Consider the following 17881-nt stretch of genomic DNA (forward strand, 5'->3'; position numbering starts at 1 on the left):
AGAAATGCTTGATTTGATTTCATAACATATAATTGAAAAAGCAGATTCACAAATGTAAGTTATTACAGACATAACTAAAAGGTTTTAAATAATTGAACTGAATTATTTAAATTTAAATTTGAGTTTTAAAATGTAAAGTAGTTAAAATTAAGTAAAATACAAACTTCAGTTCTTTGTTCATACTAATCTAACTTTTCAAGTGCTCAGTAGTCACATTTAGCTAGTGGTTACAGCATTGTCCCCATAGGTCTATCGTAACTGTTCTTAAAGGGAACATAGTCCTCTCTCTAAAATGATCATACAAGTTTTTCATTGATATAACTTGGGGAGTGAGGAAAAGTAGGCTACTCATTCATATACACATTATTTTTTTATTTTTGTTTTTTGCAGGGGAAGATTTGCCCTAAGCTAACATCTATTGCCAATCTTCCTCCTTTTTCTTCTTTTTTTACCCCCTCAAAGCTCCAGTATGTAGTTGTGTCTAGTTGTAAGTTCTTCTGGTTCTTCTGTGTGAGCCGCTGCCACAGCATGGCTACTGACAGACGAGTGGTGTGGTTCAGTGACTGAGAACTGAACCCAAAGTGCCAAACTTTTTTTTTTTTTTTTTTAAAGATTTTATTTTTTCCTTTTTCTCCCCAAAGCCCCCCAGTACATAGTTGTATATTCTTCGTTGTGGGTCCTTCTAGTTGTAGCATGTGGGATGCTGCCTCAGCGTGGTTTGATGAGCAGTGCCATGTCTGTGCCCAGGATTCGAACCAACGAAACACTGGGCCGCCTGCAGCGGAGTGCACAGACTTAACCACTCGGCCACGGGGCCAGCCCCCCAAAGTGCCAAACTTTTAACCACTAGGCCATCAGGGCTGTGCATATTTTTGATACTGCATTTCTATATGCTCAGTATAGTAATTTCTTTAAAAGAGTTAGTTATGGTTATTATTAGTTAGTATGTAATAATGCTTTATTTTTTATATAGGCATACCATACTGTCTCCCTTCTCTTGTATTTCTACAAATAATAAAAGTTTCTATCACTGAAAAAAATAATTTGTTTAATTTAAGTGTGTTTTCATTTTATCAGTGTTACTAGCATCAGATTTTATTGTTATTGCGGTTTTATTATATGTTTTATATATGTTTATATAAAGTTATGTAAATGTTACCTAGGCCCCTTGGGGACTTAGAGAGTAATATTTTTATACCCTTTAAGAGATATTTATTTTAGTACTTGGTACCTAAGATGCCTCACTCTTTGTTAACTTGATAGAGATACCACCCACTTGGAGATTGAACCCTTCACTCTTCTCGGCGTTTGTGCTGGCCTGATCCCATACCCTCATCATAACCAGTCCCCAAGAAACACGTATCAGTGTGCCATGGGGAAACAAGCCATGGGTAAGATTTCCTTCTTGAACTTGGTTCTAAATACTTGGATAAAAGACTTATATCTTTCTTCTTTCCTCACTAGTATCACGTTTCACCAGGTCGGGCATTGCCACCATGTGAGTGTTACCACACACACAGGGTTGCCTGTGGAGCTCTGCAGTGCTTGCAGGTGCCCCTGTCATGTCTAAGGCTTAAACAGACATGGAGAAAACCTCTCTGAACTTGTTCCCTTGACCAAACAAAGGGACATAGAATAAACGTCACAGAATTATGACAGGGTAAATATAAGGAGAAAAGCCCTATAAAATGTAAGTTGTTAACCAGGAGAGATGAAAGAAAGAGCAGAAAAACTCAGGGTTAAAGGAAGAGAGGGGAAGGAAATAGAGATGAAGATGCACAGTGTGTATTAGAATGTACTTAGTAATTGTCTGGATGATAGTCATTGAGCCATTATATCCTTGCAGTTGCTCCTATAGCTCCTGAAACATCCAATTCGTGTCACACCAATTTCTGAATTCATTTTCCTTTCTTCTTTCTGTTTTTCTTCTCTGTCATCCATCTCTTAATTTATCCATCCATCCATAACATTTATTGATCATCAACTATAGACCAGACAGTGGGGCTGGAACCTGAAAGTACAGAGATGAGACAGAGTCCTGTCCTCAGGGAGTTCACAGTCTAGTAGGAGGGACCACAAATAAGATGGTAATTCAGTATAGTGTGATAAACTCTGTAATAGACTGACAGTGGAATCTAAAGGCGTAAGAGCAGAAAAGGTCACATAAGGTTAGGGAGTAGGTTGTTTCTGAAGACTAGACCTGGGCCAAGTCTTGAAAGACACTGAGTATTTTTCACAGGTATGGAAATATAAGCAAGCATTGCATGGAAAAGTCCTGGTACTTTGGTGTGGGTATTTAGTATAGTATAGTATGGGTATAGAGGTGTGCTGGAGAGGTGCCAGGTATTAAAGAGCTTGGGTTTATGTTGGGTGGTAGAGAGGAGACCAGGCAAAAAAACCCATTTTGTTTATAAACTTTTTTTGAAATGTTTTTGAAAATCATTCAAATCCTAGTAAGTTTAATTAGTTTTATTTTCATATGTATCTATGACATCAGTATGACTTGTCATCTCTGATTTAAAGTATGAGGGGGCTGGCCTGGTGGTGCAGCGGTTAAGTTCGCACGTTCCACTTTTGTGGCCCAGGGTTTGCCAGTTCAGATCCCAGGTGCAGACCTACGCAACACTTGTCAAGCCATGCTGTTGCAGGCGTCCCACATAAAATAGAGAAAGGTGGGCACGGATGTTAGCTCAGGGCCAGTCTTCCTTAGCAAAAAAGAGGAGGATTGGCAGCAGATGTTAGCTCAGTGCTAATCTTCCTCAAAAGAAAAAAATAAGTATAATACAAGGAGTCTCATAAAGAAACTGTCAAAGGTTTTTGCATTGCCTTTGGGTAACAACCGGAATGCAGTTAGCTTCTCAGTGCCCAGCTATCAGCTGCAATTGACCATAGCTTGACAATTAAGGAATCCTATTTCTCATTACGGATAATGGGTATGTATTTCTTTTCAAGCTTTATATTGCCGTTTGGTTAGCCGTGAAGAAATACGAAGCATGTTGTCCTGCTGCCATTTACCTGATGGTGTAATGCCTGGACAGTTCACAATAATTCCCGGTGGGAACATCCGAACAGCAGCTCCTCAATTTCGCCTTCCGCATTCATCCTCAGCCGCAGCGTAGGCTCATTTCCCGCTTGTGCTGCTAACTTGCTAACAAGTTGGAATATACAGTGCTGAACCCTGTGTGTCGTGAAAGGGCTATCACTTCTATTGGGTTTACCAAACCGTTTTGTTTCATGATGTGAATCCCAGCTGAAACAATACACCTTTTGTGTAGAACCTCCAGCAGAATTAACGGAAGACTAATCACTTGGTGGCTAATGCCACTCTTTAGTGTGTTTGAAGATTGAAACAGAAAGGGCTGCGTCTGTCTCCACTTAGCACGTATTTTTCCTTTTTTTTTTTTTTAGTAAAGGAGAGACCTGAAGGAAAGAAATAATATTTTTGTTTTTGTAATTCCCCTCCGACTAAAAAAAAGTCTGTATTTTGTGGCCATGAGTATCTGAAACGTTCAGTGAGTTACCACACACAGTTAAGCAGGATCAGTGTGTGCAGAAAGCCAATTCAGTGTCTGTAGAGTTCTTTTGTAGTTTTGTGTGTGAAGGTTTTTTTTCTCGTTTTGTTTTGAGTGTCATTTGCAATTCATTGTCTGTGTTTTCTGAGGTTGGTGTATTCAGCTGCTCTGACCCTGGGTCCTGCACATTTAGCTCCTTGGATACAATCCTCTGACGTTACTGCTGACGCTAGGAAGACAAAAGCCACTGAATATCTTAAGTAATAAAAAAAAGCCTTTGTTACTGTTTGTTATTATAAAACACCTGACTGGAAAGAAAAGCAGTGAGATAAAAGTACGTTTAAAGTTGGCACATAACGTGGCCACATTTCTCTCTGGACACTGAAATAGCTGCAGAAACATCGAGTGAGGTCCGTATGAAAAACCACAAAAGGAGAAAGGCTGGCAGAGGGAGAAACCCATAGCAGAGACCCAGGTCTGTAAAGCAGACCTGGCACTTTGAGTTGGACTTCTCTGAGTCATTTTAATTCCATGCAGTCTTGCTAGCTGATAGCTGAAAGTCACACCGTCCCATTTAAAACATGAGCCGCGCTGAAGACCATATACATCTCAGAGGTTCTATCTGGATTTTCTAAAGTAATGTTTTAGTTACCGTTCATCCATTAGTCCATGTGGAAAGTGGAAGACGGTAGCCCAGAATTAACTCACTAAATATTCTAGCCAACTTGGGAAATTTGCTATGTCCCTCTCACTACCAGTCCCTCCCATTCGGCAGAGTGAAGAAATGAGAAAAAGTCATTTTCCGTCACTGCAAAGGAGAGCAAGACCAGCACAAACCAGAGACTGAAAGCCTTACCTTGTATGTGAAAGAGAGCTGACTTTAATCCAACATGAAACACCCGCAGAGGGTGTCTCTTAAATCCAAGGCTCTTTGAGTTATTAATAAAGTTCAAACTTCCACACAATGTCTTACTGAGCTACTGAGAAACACCACTTCCGTGGATATGGCTCTGTCTGTTGTGACATGGCTCAGGGCAGGAAGTCAGGTAGATGTGTGTGGAAGTGGCGAGGTCTCCAGGGCCCTCAGTGCTACAAGGAAAGGCTGTGTGTTGGAGCTGCATTGTGTATGCACTCTCTCTGGCACCAGGCGCCAAGTTCACACGAGTCACGCTTTCATATCCTGCCCATTTTATTAGTTGGCAATCCTCTAGTGGAACACTTTCTCCTGTTTAAAAGGATCTTTTAGTCCCTATCAGCTCAATTAATGAATATGCATCACATACCTCCCTGGCGGGCTGCTTCTCACCACCCCTTCCCCCTTCAGCTCCAAATTGCTGGGACTTTTTCTTTCTTATTTAACTCAGGAGCTAGTGCAGCTTCTCTTGTTGTTGTGTTTTCAGTAGATTCTATTCTTAAGCAGATAGTTCCTGCTCTTGTATTTCCCACTTTACAGTAAGATGAGATGTACTAGAAATAGGCTGGAGAATTTTGAGATATTAAAAAACACATAATATACAAAGATCTTCATAAAATTTCGTTTTATTCTGCATCTCCTCCTCCCCCACCTTCTGTTTGAATTTTTTTTAGAATATTTATTCTTTATCCATTTGGGGCTACAAAATGAAAAGATGCCTTGGCCAAATTATCCTTGGCACTTCTTTTTTAAAATTCTGCTATTGGTTCAAAAAAATTAAAATCATTGTAGCTATTTTAGATATAAGCTTATAAGACATTTCCTGAGACTAGCAGGTTAATAATAAATACTTATGGAAGTAAAATTAAAGTTCAGTATTTAGGGTTGGAGTTGGAGTAGAATGAGTGATACTGCAGGGTGATGGGGTATATATTTTTATTACTACTAATATTGTTAATATTAGTCATAATATTGCCACTTATTGAACATCCAAATGATTTATATACATTTCTTCTTTTAGTCGTCATAATAATCCTGTCAGATATAATACATACCTTTTTTGTTTCTGACAAGAAAACTGAATCCCAGTTAGGTTGAGCAACTTATAAAGTGTTCCTTCATGTCGTCTATACAAGGCTATCTATAAAACTGACTAAAATTCTTCTCAACTGAAGCTAACTTCTTTCCTCACTTTTGCCTTTTTACTGTGGATCACGATCAAGGTGCTGTCCCTGCTAGACTGTGGATTATAAGCTCCTTGAGGACAAGGACTTGTCTGTGTTATTTATTACTATGTCCCTCGTGTCTAGCGTAGTGCCAGCTTAGTAGGTAGAGTATAGTAAGTACTTAATGAATGTTTCAGCAACGAATGAATGATCCTCGGAGCACATTAAAATTGTTAAGAAATCAGGTGCAGATTTTTGAAAAGAATCTTTGAAACAAAGAACTAAGTTGGAAGGCTTATACAACCTAATTTTAAGACTTACTATAAAGCCACAGTAATGAAAACAGTATATTGACATAAGAGTAGACATATCGGTCAATGGAACAGAATCAAGAATCCAGAAATAGACCCACACATTTATGGGTAATTGATTTTCAACGTGTCAAGGCAATTCAGAGGAAAGGAAAATCTTTTCAACAAAATAAAATATCTGTATCTTGATCTATATAGAAAAAAAATGAACATCAACTCCTACCTCAATCCATTCAAAAAATTAACACAAAATGGATCTTAGCCCTAAATGTAAGAGCTAAAACCATAAAATTTATAGAAGGGAAAATAGGCAGAAATCTTCATGACCTTGAATGATCTAAGATTTCTTAGATAGAACACAAAAAACACAAACTCTAAAAAAGAAAAAATTAATAAATTGGACTTTCTCAAAATTAAACTTTTGCTCTTTGAAAGATACTGTTAAGAATATGAAAGACACTGTTAAGCCACAGAATGAGAGAAAGTATTTGCAATACAATCGTTTCTCAGTATCCCTGGAGGGTTGGTTCCAGGACCCTACGCAGATACCAAAATCTGAGGATGCTCAAGTCCCTTACATAAAATGATGTAGTATTTGCATGTAACCTACCCACATGCTCTGTAACTTTAAATCATCTCTAGGTTACTTATAATACCTAATACAATGTAAACACTATGTAAATAACTGTTATACTGTATTATTTAGGGAATAATGACAAGAAAAAAGTCTGTACATGTTCAGTACAGATGCAACCATCATAGGCCTTTTGATCCACAGTTGGTTGTATCCGAGGATGGGGAACCCATGGATACAGAGGGCCGACTGTGCATACATCTAAGAAAGAATTGTATCTAGTTCATATAAAGAACTCTTCAATATTAAGACAACTCAGTTAAAAGATGGGGAAAACAAAAGCAAAAACCAGACACTTCATAAAGAGTAATAGGAATGACCCATGAGCTCATGAAAATATGTTCAACATTATTAGTCATCAGGTAAATATAAATTAAAGCTGTGAGATACCACTGCACACTCATTAGAACCGCTAAAATGAGAAAGACTGGCAGACTAAGTGTTGGTAAGGATGTGGAACAACCAAAATGCTCATACCGTGCTTCTGAGAATGTAAAAATGCCGTGATCACGTTGGACGGTTGTTAAGCATACCCTTACCGAACCACCCAGAAATTTGACTCCTATGTGTTTACCCGAAAGAAATAAACACACAAAGTCTTGTGTGTGAATGTTCATAGGAGCTTTATTCACAGTAGCCCCAAACTGGAAACAACCCAAATTCCATCAACTGGTGAATGGATAAACAAAATGTGTATTCATGCCACGGAATACTACTCAGCAATAAAAAGGAATGAATCATGATGCACACAACCACATGGGTGGATCTCAGAATCATTATGCTAAATGAAAGAAGCAGTACAAGAGTGTACATACGTGCGTTTATAGACAATTCAGACTAATCTATAATGGTCAAAAACAGATCAGTGTTTGCCTGGGGCCAGAGACAGAGGGAGGGATCTGTTGGGAATGCTGGAAATATTCTGGATCTTGATTGTGGTTGGTGGTTTCACAGATGTATATATCTGTCAGAACTCATGAATTTGTACAGTTTAAATGGGTGACGTTTACTGTATTCAATAATGTTGATTAAAAAGCGGTTGGGCAGGGGCTGGCCCCGTGGCCGAGTGGTTGGGTTTGTGCGCTCCGCTGCAGGCGGCCCAGTGTTTCGTCGGTTCGCATCCTGGGCGCGGACATGGCACTGCTCGTTGGACCACGCTGGGGCGGCGTCCCACATGCCACAACTGGAAGAACCCACAAGGAAGAGTACACAACTATGTACCGGGGGGCTTTGGGGAGAAAAAGGAAAAAATAAAATCTTTAAAAAAAAAAAAAAAAAGAAAAAAAAAAGCAGTTGGGCAAAGGAATACAAAAATAGTGAAACACATAAAACTTCATTTTATTTTTTTCGGTGTGATTTTCTAAGCTATATGCATCCTTACTAACCTTTTTTTTTTTTTTTTTTTTAAAGATTTTATTTTTTTCCTTTTTCCTCCCCAAAGCCCCCCAGTACATAGTTGTATATTCTTCATTGTGGGTCCTTCTAGTTGTGGCATGTGGGACGCTGCCTCAGCGTGGTCTGACGAGCAGTGCCATGTCCGCGCCCAGGATTCGAACCGACGAAACACTGGGCCGCCTGCAGCGGAGCGCGCGAACTTAACCACTCGGCCACGGGGCCAGCCCCCTTACTAACCTTTTTTTCATCCCACTTTAAAATAAAAAACTTCTCCCCTATTTTAACATACATTTATGTACCTTGCTATGCCAACTTGTGACTTCTTAAGAAAGTTATGATCAAGAAAATATGACTTTATAAGAAAGATTATGTCCTGGGTAGTAAGAAAATGAGATCATTGGAGACTATAGTTATAGCAAAATGGGGCAGTAGAAGGAGAATTCAGCTTACAGATAATCTTGTTGTGTTAGTTATTGTATAGATGCAATGCCCTTTTTAAGGAAGCTGGAGACAGTCATAGAGGCATCCTGGTTTGAACACATGCTTCACCTTCTAGTCTGATAATTTAATTTCTGCGTAACATTTTTGTCAAAGAAGCTTGCTTAGTGACAAAATAGCTAGTAATTCATTTATAATTTTTATAGAAATAATGGAGTGTAATGGCATTTTGAAGCTTTATAATATGTAGAAGTCATAGTTGGATATAAATCCTGTTTTAACCTACACATCCAAAGTCAGTGCTACTAAAAATATACACGTATACTCCTACACGTTCTTTAAAAAGTCTTTAAAGAACAATTTCTGATGCAATCATAAGCACTCAACATTTGCTAAACCATTTTGCTCTTCATCCATTGAATGGTCAGTGGTGGGTTACGAGAATTATGTTCCGGGCCTGGTAGCACAATTTATAGCAGGATCCAGTCTCTTTCACCATTGTTCAGAGGTACAGCCATTTATGCTTCCCTGCTGCATAATAATGCTTGTCTCAGGTTTCAGAAGCACGTTTGGCAGCCTGGTGGGACATTGCCTGAACCCTTGTCTCAAGCTGGGTAAAGTACACAATTGGAGCTGAAATCGCAACATAAATTTTAAATGATTTCATGTAAAAGGACAAACTTATTGTCAGTGAACTTTACCACGCTCCAAGCAGCAGCAGCTTTATTTTTAGAACAGTAAGTGATCTATTACCAGGTATCCTGCCCAGCTTATTAGTTGGCACGAAAATAACATAAATTAATTGGCAATTTATAGTGTAAACTTGACGAAAAAGTTCATAAAGTTCAGTTTAGCTGTTGTTTTTCTGCTGAATCTTGATAAGTTTTCTAGAGATTTAAGCACAAATATATACTATCATAAAAAGTATAAGGTGATTCTTCACTTTTGCTTGGTTGACATTTATTGAGCATCTATAGGGAGCCCAGCACTGTCCAGGTGCTCGTTTCTTTAGTTCCCTACAGTTTTCATTATTTCTTCCAATAGTAGTCATCAAGGAGCACCAGATTATTTTTGCTACCTGAATAGGTTACTTTCATCCCTGACTTGAAATCACCACTCACTTAATGGTATGAGCACAGAGAAAAAGGTAAAGGAAATAAATGTTGAGTTTTGCTATCTGCTCACCTTAGAGCTTAACTCCATTAAATGGGACGTAGGCATCCTAGGGTGTGTGGGTGTTGTGGATGTGTCACTATGGAAGCGTGTATGGGAGAGAGACTTAGCCACTTAGGGGCAAAGAAAAGAGACCTGGAGAAGTTCAAGAGGCTCAGTAGCCCACACTCAAGCTCAGCAGTAGGGCAAACATGAGTTTCCCAGTTTTTTTTTTCTCCAAAGATTGGCCCTGAGCTAACATCTGTTGCCAACCTTTATCTTTTTTCTTTTTCTCCCCAAAGCCCCCCAATACATAGGTGTATATTCTGGTTCTAGGTCCTTCTAGTTTTGTTATGTGGGACGCCACCTCAGCATAGCTTGATGAGCAATGCTAGGTCTGCACCCAGGATCCAAACCGGTGAAACCCTAGACCACCGAAGCAGAGTGCGCAGACTGAACCACTCTGTCACGGAGCCAGCCCCAAGTTTCCTGGTTTTAAGATCTCTGTGGAGCAGCACCTGTGTGTTCACAAGCCCAGCAGAGAGAAAACCTTTTCTCAGGCAGGTCCGTGAACACGATGAACCCCTATGGGGAAAGGGAGAAAGAGTAACGTTCTGATTTCACCCCCAGTTGACGTAATACACTTCCGAGGTCCAGTCAAGTGAAAAGGCTGGTTGCTAAGGAGGGGGAAGCCCTTCCCTGACTGGACAGGGCCCTGGGTTCCTTAGTGGAAGGGACCATGCCTTTCCCCATCTTATCTCCAGTGTTGGGCGCAGAGTAGGTGTTTAGCAACTGCTTAATAGATGAATAGTTAAGCATGTGAATGAGTCCACTCTGCCCTGCTTTCACTTGCGTCTCCTTTATTCTGTTCCCTCCCTTTTCTCCTGCTTTCTCTTTCGTTTAGAACTTTTGTAATTGTTGATTTTTTTTTAATGAAATGTATCTGTTTGTCACACTGTATAAGCTCCTTGCCTGTCAGCACTGGGCATTCTTGTCTAGTTACCTTCCCCCGGCAACTGGAAATGTGCCTGGAGCCTAACAGAACCAAATCCAGAATTGGTGACTGACTTGTGAAATTAACCAGTGGAAACTCACATTCCTCAAATGGGATCAATTCTATAAATCCAAAAAGTTGAAATTATTTAGATTAGTATACCTTGAATGTGATTTTTCTTCATTGTAGGATTTTTACTATTACTGAGAAAAATTACTCTTAAAAGTTGTTAGCCCCTATGAGGATATCGCTTTTGAAATGTTTGCCCTGAAGATTTTCTTCATTTTAATTAGTGAATTTAATGTGTTTATGTCTGTATTCGTTGGTACCTAATCATTTGACATAATAGAATGTTGCATTTTGTTTTCTCCAATATCAATGAAGGTACCATTGGATACAACCAGCGGAACAGAATTGATACTCTCATGTATCTACTCGCATATCCACAAAAACCCATGGTTAAAACAAAGACCATTGAGTTGATAGAATTTGAGAAGCTGCCGGCTGGACAGAATGCGACAGTTGCCGTGATGAGTTATAGTGGCTATGATATTGAAGATGCTCTGGTTTTAAACAAAGCTTCCTTGGACAGAGGTAAGTGAGTTTTCAAAGTTCTAACACCAAAGATGCTTTGTGCAGAATTAGATTTAGGGATGATCAATGTAAAAATCACTTAGTGTCACAATGTTAATGTCAGTTTTAAGTGATTTGAATTTTATAGTATACAAACGGGGCAGTTATATTTTGGTGTTGACTTATTTTAATGAATATTACATAGAGGTAATTTGTTAAATGTATTACTAAGGAACCTTTTTTTTTTCTTTGTTATTACTTTATTGGTGACTTGAGACAATTCCTCAACAGGAATGTTCTAAAACATTTAAGAATTTGTTTATTTTCTAGCAGAAATTACAATAAATGAAATATATTTTTTGAAGACATCTAGTTATCTATTCAACAGCAAACTTGTTTGAGAGGGCAGTAGCAATGTTTATATATAAAAGGCTATTTTTTATTGTATATCTCAACCCTGTATAATGTTATACCTTTTTGTTAAGAAAATGATAAAAGTAAACCGTGGCGTATAGGTTTTTATGCTATTCTTGCTCGGTTTTTGGACAGTTTACTTTTGCAAGTCACCACTTGGTGGTTTGTTAGCCATCACCTGATCTGAAGCCTGACTTTCTCCATAATCTGTTTCTCTTTCTCCTCCCTGGCATACCCACTCTGCCTTCCACTTCGCTCTTTGTAGTTGCTAGGCAGCAATAATAGTACTCCTAGACATGTGTCTTTGGCATTAATGTTGGCTGCACTTAATTTATGCCTCTTTTTTTCCTCCAAATGACAACAGCCATGCTTTAAAACTAGATGTTTTCCTTTCTGATTAACTGGTAACGTTTATGTGGAAATCTGAAGACTTTGTGATATCTGTCAGAAACTCCGCAACACAGTTTAATGATCTGAGTTTACTGTCCTCTAGCTTTTAAGCTAACACCTGTAAATAAAATGTCCATTTACACTCAGAAGAAAACACTTCTTGATTTCATGCAGTTCAGATTCACACTGCACTCCAGCACGTTGCAGTTAATGGCCATTGTACGAAATTTCAAGATCATGTAATGTTTCCAAAGCAGCTGGCTCTCGGAGCCGGGTTTATTATGGCCATACACAATTTAGTAGAAGGCACAATGACTAAGACCTTTCTTGAAACACACAAACGTCTTCCTCTAACATCTGATTGTAGAAATTTGTTGTTTCATCGCACAGTCACCTTCATATTTAAAAAATTACATTAGAGCACTGAGATTTTGTTTAGAAAGCCACTTTTCCCTGATTGATTTTCTAAACTCACGTTCTTAGATTTCTTGAAAGAGTTCTGCTTTTGGTGGAGAATCATAAGTGAAGGATTTCACAGCCGTGCATTTATTTCATCAGTAATAGCTAGCATGTAATCCTGAGATGTTTTCCTATTTAAGTGAACTCTGACATGGCTCAGTATATCCTGGGGAGATTAGAGAGAGAATCCAGTTTACAATAACTGCTTGGCCAAAGGGAAAAAAAGAAAGAAATGCAGCCACAGAATCCTGGGAAATGATATTTGGTGTTGAAGGATTGACAGGTCTTTTGGGCAACTCTACAACTGATAAATCTTTTTGTGGGATTCAGTGGTTGAGTTTTTTGCTCCATCTAAAGATTTTCTTCTGTTCATTTGCTTATTTTTCTTAATGTTTACATTTTTAGTTGGTCTCAGGACTTTTCCTTCATCCACTAGATAAATGTGATCTAAAAATGTAATCAAAGTAAATTCTAGTCTTCAGGGCAGAGGTGAACGCTCACTCTCATTAAAGTTATTTGGTTGCTGCTTCTTTTCATTCTTTCTCGTCTCTGGAGAAAGTTCATTTTTTTTTGCTTGTTTGGGATCTCCTCTGAATGCCAAAATCAGAAAAAGGAACACTTTCCGGGGAAGGATAGTAGAAGTTATGCACCAAAAGGATGTGTAGGAAGAATCCTGGCTGATCAGTGGACTTGATCTGCCTCAATTCTGTCACCAACTTGCTGGGTGACCTTGGCCACTTAATTTCTCTGAACCTCACTTGTAGCACCTGTCAGACAGAGGGGTTAAGCCAGGTGGTCTCTGAGGCCCTTTCCAGTTCTCACATTCTGTGGCTCTGTGCTCTGAAAGAATCACAGTGGCACTCAGATTTCTCTCACCTTCCTCCAACATGACTGGGTATATTCCATGCTGACAAATGGTTGTAGAGATTCCCATGTTTTTATGGACAGGAGGTAGGAGAGAAGTCCTGAGCCAGTTCTTCAGAGTATCAGATTGTTATTTGTTTTGGCCAGTCGCAGATTCTCCAAATGTAGAGCAGATTGGGGTTATTTTGGGGGGAGAGTGGGGTAGGTTGTTGAATACTACAGATCTGTGTTTCCTCGTCGTTTTGTAGTACTGGTGGTTCTCATCCCCATTTTGGTTTCATTTTAGGCTTTGGGCGTTGTCTTGTATATAAAAATGCTAAATGTACATTGAAACGATACACCAACCAGACATTTGACAAAGTGATGGGGCCGATGTTGGATGCTGCTACAAGGAAACCCATCTGGCGACACGAAATTTTAGATGCAGATGGTATTTGTTCTCCAGGTAAAAGACTTAAAAAAAAACTTTAAGGTATACTTTTTGAAATTATGAAAGTTATTCAACAGTATATCTGAATATTTGGTAAACAGGGCAGAAAAAAATAACAAACCACTATCCTGACTCCACCAGTGTGGTCATTTTTGATAAATTTCCTTCCAGTCTGTTTTTCTGTGCATGTGTTTTTACATAGAGTAATCTATTCTAGTTATAATTTTGAATCATAGAAAAGCCACTTTAAGGAAATATTTAGAATGAAAGTCATGTCCCTGCATTTACACTGGTGTTTCATCATTTGTGCATTTAGCTTACAGACTGACTTTAAAATCTTCTTCCCCTAGAAAGTGTGACTCCATTGTAATTACAAATCTGTGATGAATTTTGTTGATGCAACTCACAGCCCCTGCCCTGTGAGTCTTGTGGGCTAGTGTGGGAGACTAACATTAATCAAAGGATCACACACAAACACATGTCAGCCTACAACCAGGTTAAGGAAGCGTATACGAGCTGTGAAGCCATTGTTTAGCAGGAGGATTTGACCTAGTCAGGAAGATCAGGGCAGCCTTCCCCCAGGAAGTGAGCCGAGATCTGAAGGATAAGTGGAGTTAGCTAATGAAGAGGGGAGGGGAGTGTGTTCTAAGCAGTGGGAATGGCTTATGCAAGCTTGATATTTAAAGGATCTGAAAGAAGGCCAGTATGGCTAAAAGGAATAGAGTACAGGGGAGTGTGGTGAACATGAGTCTAGAGAGAAGAGGGAGGGAAGGGCAGAGGCCAGACACAAGGCCTTGCAACCATGTTACTGTTTTCATTATGATCCTAAACTCAATGATACAGTCATATGCATTTTGAAATGATCACTCCGACTGCAGTCTGGAGAAAAGAGTAGAAGGGAGCCAAGATAGAGGGGGACCAACTGAGAGCTCTCCTGGAAGACCAGGCGAGAGGAGCCGTGGTGATGTGGAGAGAAGGGCTGGGTTGGGGAGGTCACTGAGAGAGGGGAAATGCACATGACCTTGTCACGGATGGTGCACGGGTGGCGAGTTCTGCATCCGCTGAAGTGCCCTGAGCCACATGGTGCCTGGCTTCCCCTCTTCTTGCTGCCTGTGATTCTTGGAGAATTGCCCTCACTCTTAAACAAGGTCATGTCGCTGGGAAAATACGTGCTGTGATAGTACTGTAGCAGTTGGTCTTAGAGCTTACCGTAAAAAGACGCAAAGCACAGGTGAGAACAGCAGGAAAAACCAAAGAAATATTTTGATTTCCTCATCACCTAAGTTAAGTTGGTAGTGACTTATTACTAGTTGAAATAACTATTAATAAAAATAAGTGGTGCAAATTTATTCTAACACCCTAAGAGATATATAAAATTGCTACCTACTGACGTGACATTTCTCTTGTTCACATGGTCCCCTAAATCAGTTTCCTAGTTTTATACACATTGTAATCTTAAGCTATAATTTTTTCATATGGGCTTGCAAAATTACACACAAGCCCTGTTGAACTCTAGTTTCCACTGTATGGACTTGTTTTTTTCCTTCCACGTCTGGATGTCATGGACCGAGTCTAATCACATAGTTTTATGTCCCAATAAGCTTTACATTCCACACAGATGATAACGGTTTGTCTCCCATCCTTCTCTCTTCCTTAGGTGAGAAAGTAGAAAACAAGCAGGTGCTTGTGAACAAGTCCATGCCCACAGTAACGCAGATTCCCCTGGAAGGAAGTAATGTGCCGCAGCAGCCACAGTACAAAGATGTGCCCATCACGTACGTGTGGGTTGTGCCTTGGAAATTTAGAAAGATTCAAAAAAAAAGAAGGAGTAGGGGAAATTAGGAGTTAGCTCTTGGAGGGTTAGAGAACTAGGAATAGCAATTTGGGGTACTAACGCTTGTCACGAAGACAGCGTGGCATAGAAGATAAAACTGGGCTGTGGAGTTGCTTAGACCTTCTAACCTGGGTTTGAGTTGTGGGCCAGATAGGCGGGCACTCCAGGGAGAGGGGGCAGCAAGATGAAGGGCACGTAGGCATAGCACCGCCTGGGTTTGGAGACCAGTGCAGCTCGCTGGGGCTAGACTGTGGAATGATTGGGTATTCATTTGTTAGAGGGTGAAGTGATCAGGTTTGTGTTTCAAAAAATAAAATCAAACACTCTGGCCGCAGCGTGGCATCACCGATGCCCTAGAATGTAGCTGGGTTTTAGTACTCGTGGTGGTGTGTGTTATCTCACAGGGATAAAGCGCTTAAACTCTGTTGGCCTCAGTTTTTTCATCTGTACAATGAAAGAGTTACATTCATTAATCTCCAGGTTTCATTGGAGCTCTGAAGTCTAATGGAGTATGAAACTTAGTGAGATGAGCCCTGGTCAATGAGAACAACCACACTGTGATATAAAAACAAAACGAGAAGGAGTAACAAGACGTTTAATCCAGCCAAGGGGAGCTAAGTTAACAGAGTACATGAGGTGAAGGTGGGGGGTGACATAGAACTGAATTCCTGGGCTGTGAAAGGCAATTTAACAAATGCATTCAACACACAATTCTTTGAGGCCAGAGTTATGGAGCTGAAATAAACCACAAGCTTTGCCTGCAAGGAGGAACATCCAGTTGGCAAAGACCTACACAAAAAATAAGTACAGTAAATGCCATGATCGTTAGTAGCTTAATTGAGAATTTTCACTGTACCAGTTACTGTTCCGACCTTTTTACATGTGTTAGCTCAGTTAATCCTACCACCACCCCTTGAGCTAGGTTCTGTTAATAGCCTCGTTTGAAAGACATGGAAACTGAGGCACAGAGAAGTTAAGTAATTTACCAAGGTCACACAGCTATAAGTGGCAGAGCCAGGATTTGAACTCACACAGTCTGGCTTCAGAGCTCCACTCTTGACTACTCTGCTAAATCCAGCAGAGTTGTGGGTGCCATGGATTTGTCTCTACCATGGGAGCATAGAGGAGAAAGTGGGCCGGTCCACTGGGGGAGGGGTCAGGACCTTTGCACTGAATCCCACAAGATGAAAAGCTATTTTAGAATTACGAAAGTGGTTATGCTAGTTGGTTTTCTTCCTGTCCTGAAGGAGGGTGTCTCTTTTCCTATTGAAAGCTTGTCCCTCCTACGCCTGGCCCTCCTACCAGGCTGGCTTCTCATTCTCAGCCTGCCCTCCTCCCCTGCTGTGGTGACAGTACCCTGGCTAGTGACTCTGCACTGTCTGGATGTGCTCACCCTCTGCCAGCGCTCCACGTACTCTCCTGTTGCTCCTGACTCCCAGGTGGACGTGTGCCTGCTTTTGGCTGCATATCAGCACATGGACAACTTGATGGGGCCCTCCTCCCCGCCAAAACCATCCCCCTCCCCACCCCTACCCTGGCCCAAAACCATCCCCCTCCCCGCCCCTACTCCAGCCCCTACAGGCTCCTCCTGGGTCCCTCTCTTATGAGTGGCACCTCCATCCGGCCAGTCACCTGCAGCACTTTCTCTGCCTGCCACACACACCAGTTCAGCACATCCTGTAGGTTCTGTCTCCCGAGCAGTTCTCTGACCCCTCATTGATACCTGTTGCCCTCTAAGTTCTGGCCCTCCTCTCCTACCAGACTCTTAGTAACTGCTCGTCTGCCTCCAGTCTTGCACCTCTCCACGCCTCTCAGGCTCTGTGTTACTGCCAGAGTGACTTTTTCTAAGTTACTCATCTGGTCATGTTACTCTCTTGAGTAAATAGAATAAAACTTGGGTAGATTGAGTAAAACTCTCAATGACAATGTTGCCTAAAGGCCAAATGAAATAGTCATACATACAAGACCATCTGTGACCCTTGACCCTACCCTTTTGCATCCTGGGCCCCATATTTCTGGTAAATTGTCTCTTATTCTCCAAAATGTGCCATCCGACTTCGAGGTCTCCATGCATTTACTCGTGCAGCTCCTCTGCCTGGAATGCCCTTCCCCGGTCAGGTCTCAGCCCTAGGGTCACCTCCTCTGTGAAGCAGTCCCTGACAGGCTGCCCCCTGCCTGCCACCACTGTCTCCCCAGCCACCAGCCGGATTGACTGTGGTCTCCCTTGGGCCTTTCCTGACCTCCATGCCACTGATGTCTTTACTGCACTTTCTCTCATCCTTCATTGGGTTGTAGTTCCTTTGGGGCAGGAACTATGTCTCCTTAGTCTTTGTATGTCCAGAACCTACAAGGATCTGACACAGAGTAGACTCTTAATAATGTTTGTTGTATGAAAAACAGCA

At 40.7% G+C, this 17881-nt stretch overlaps 1 protein-coding gene across 1 annotated transcript in view; it reads left to right on the forward strand.

Moving 5' to 3' along the window:
• POLR3B (RNA polymerase III subunit B) overlaps nt 1-17881 on the forward strand; it is a 115733-nt gene that overhangs the window by 66481 nt on the left and 31371 nt on the right. The window contains exons 19-22 of the mRNA XM_001498980.7: nt 1264-1391; nt 10900-11109; nt 13502-13660; nt 15303-15420. Coding sequence (XP_001499030.1) covers nt 1264-1391; nt 10900-11109; nt 13502-13660; nt 15303-15420 — 615 coding nt within the window. The remainder of the gene's footprint in view (nt 1-1263; nt 1392-10899; nt 11110-13501; nt 13661-15302; nt 15421-17881) is intronic.

This window comes from Equus caballus, chromosome 28, assembly GCF_041296265.1.
Source record: "Equus caballus isolate H_3958 breed thoroughbred chromosome 28, TB-T2T, whole genome shotgun sequence".
NCBI classification, from domain to species: Eukaryota; Metazoa; Chordata; class Mammalia; order Perissodactyla; family Equidae; genus Equus; species Equus caballus.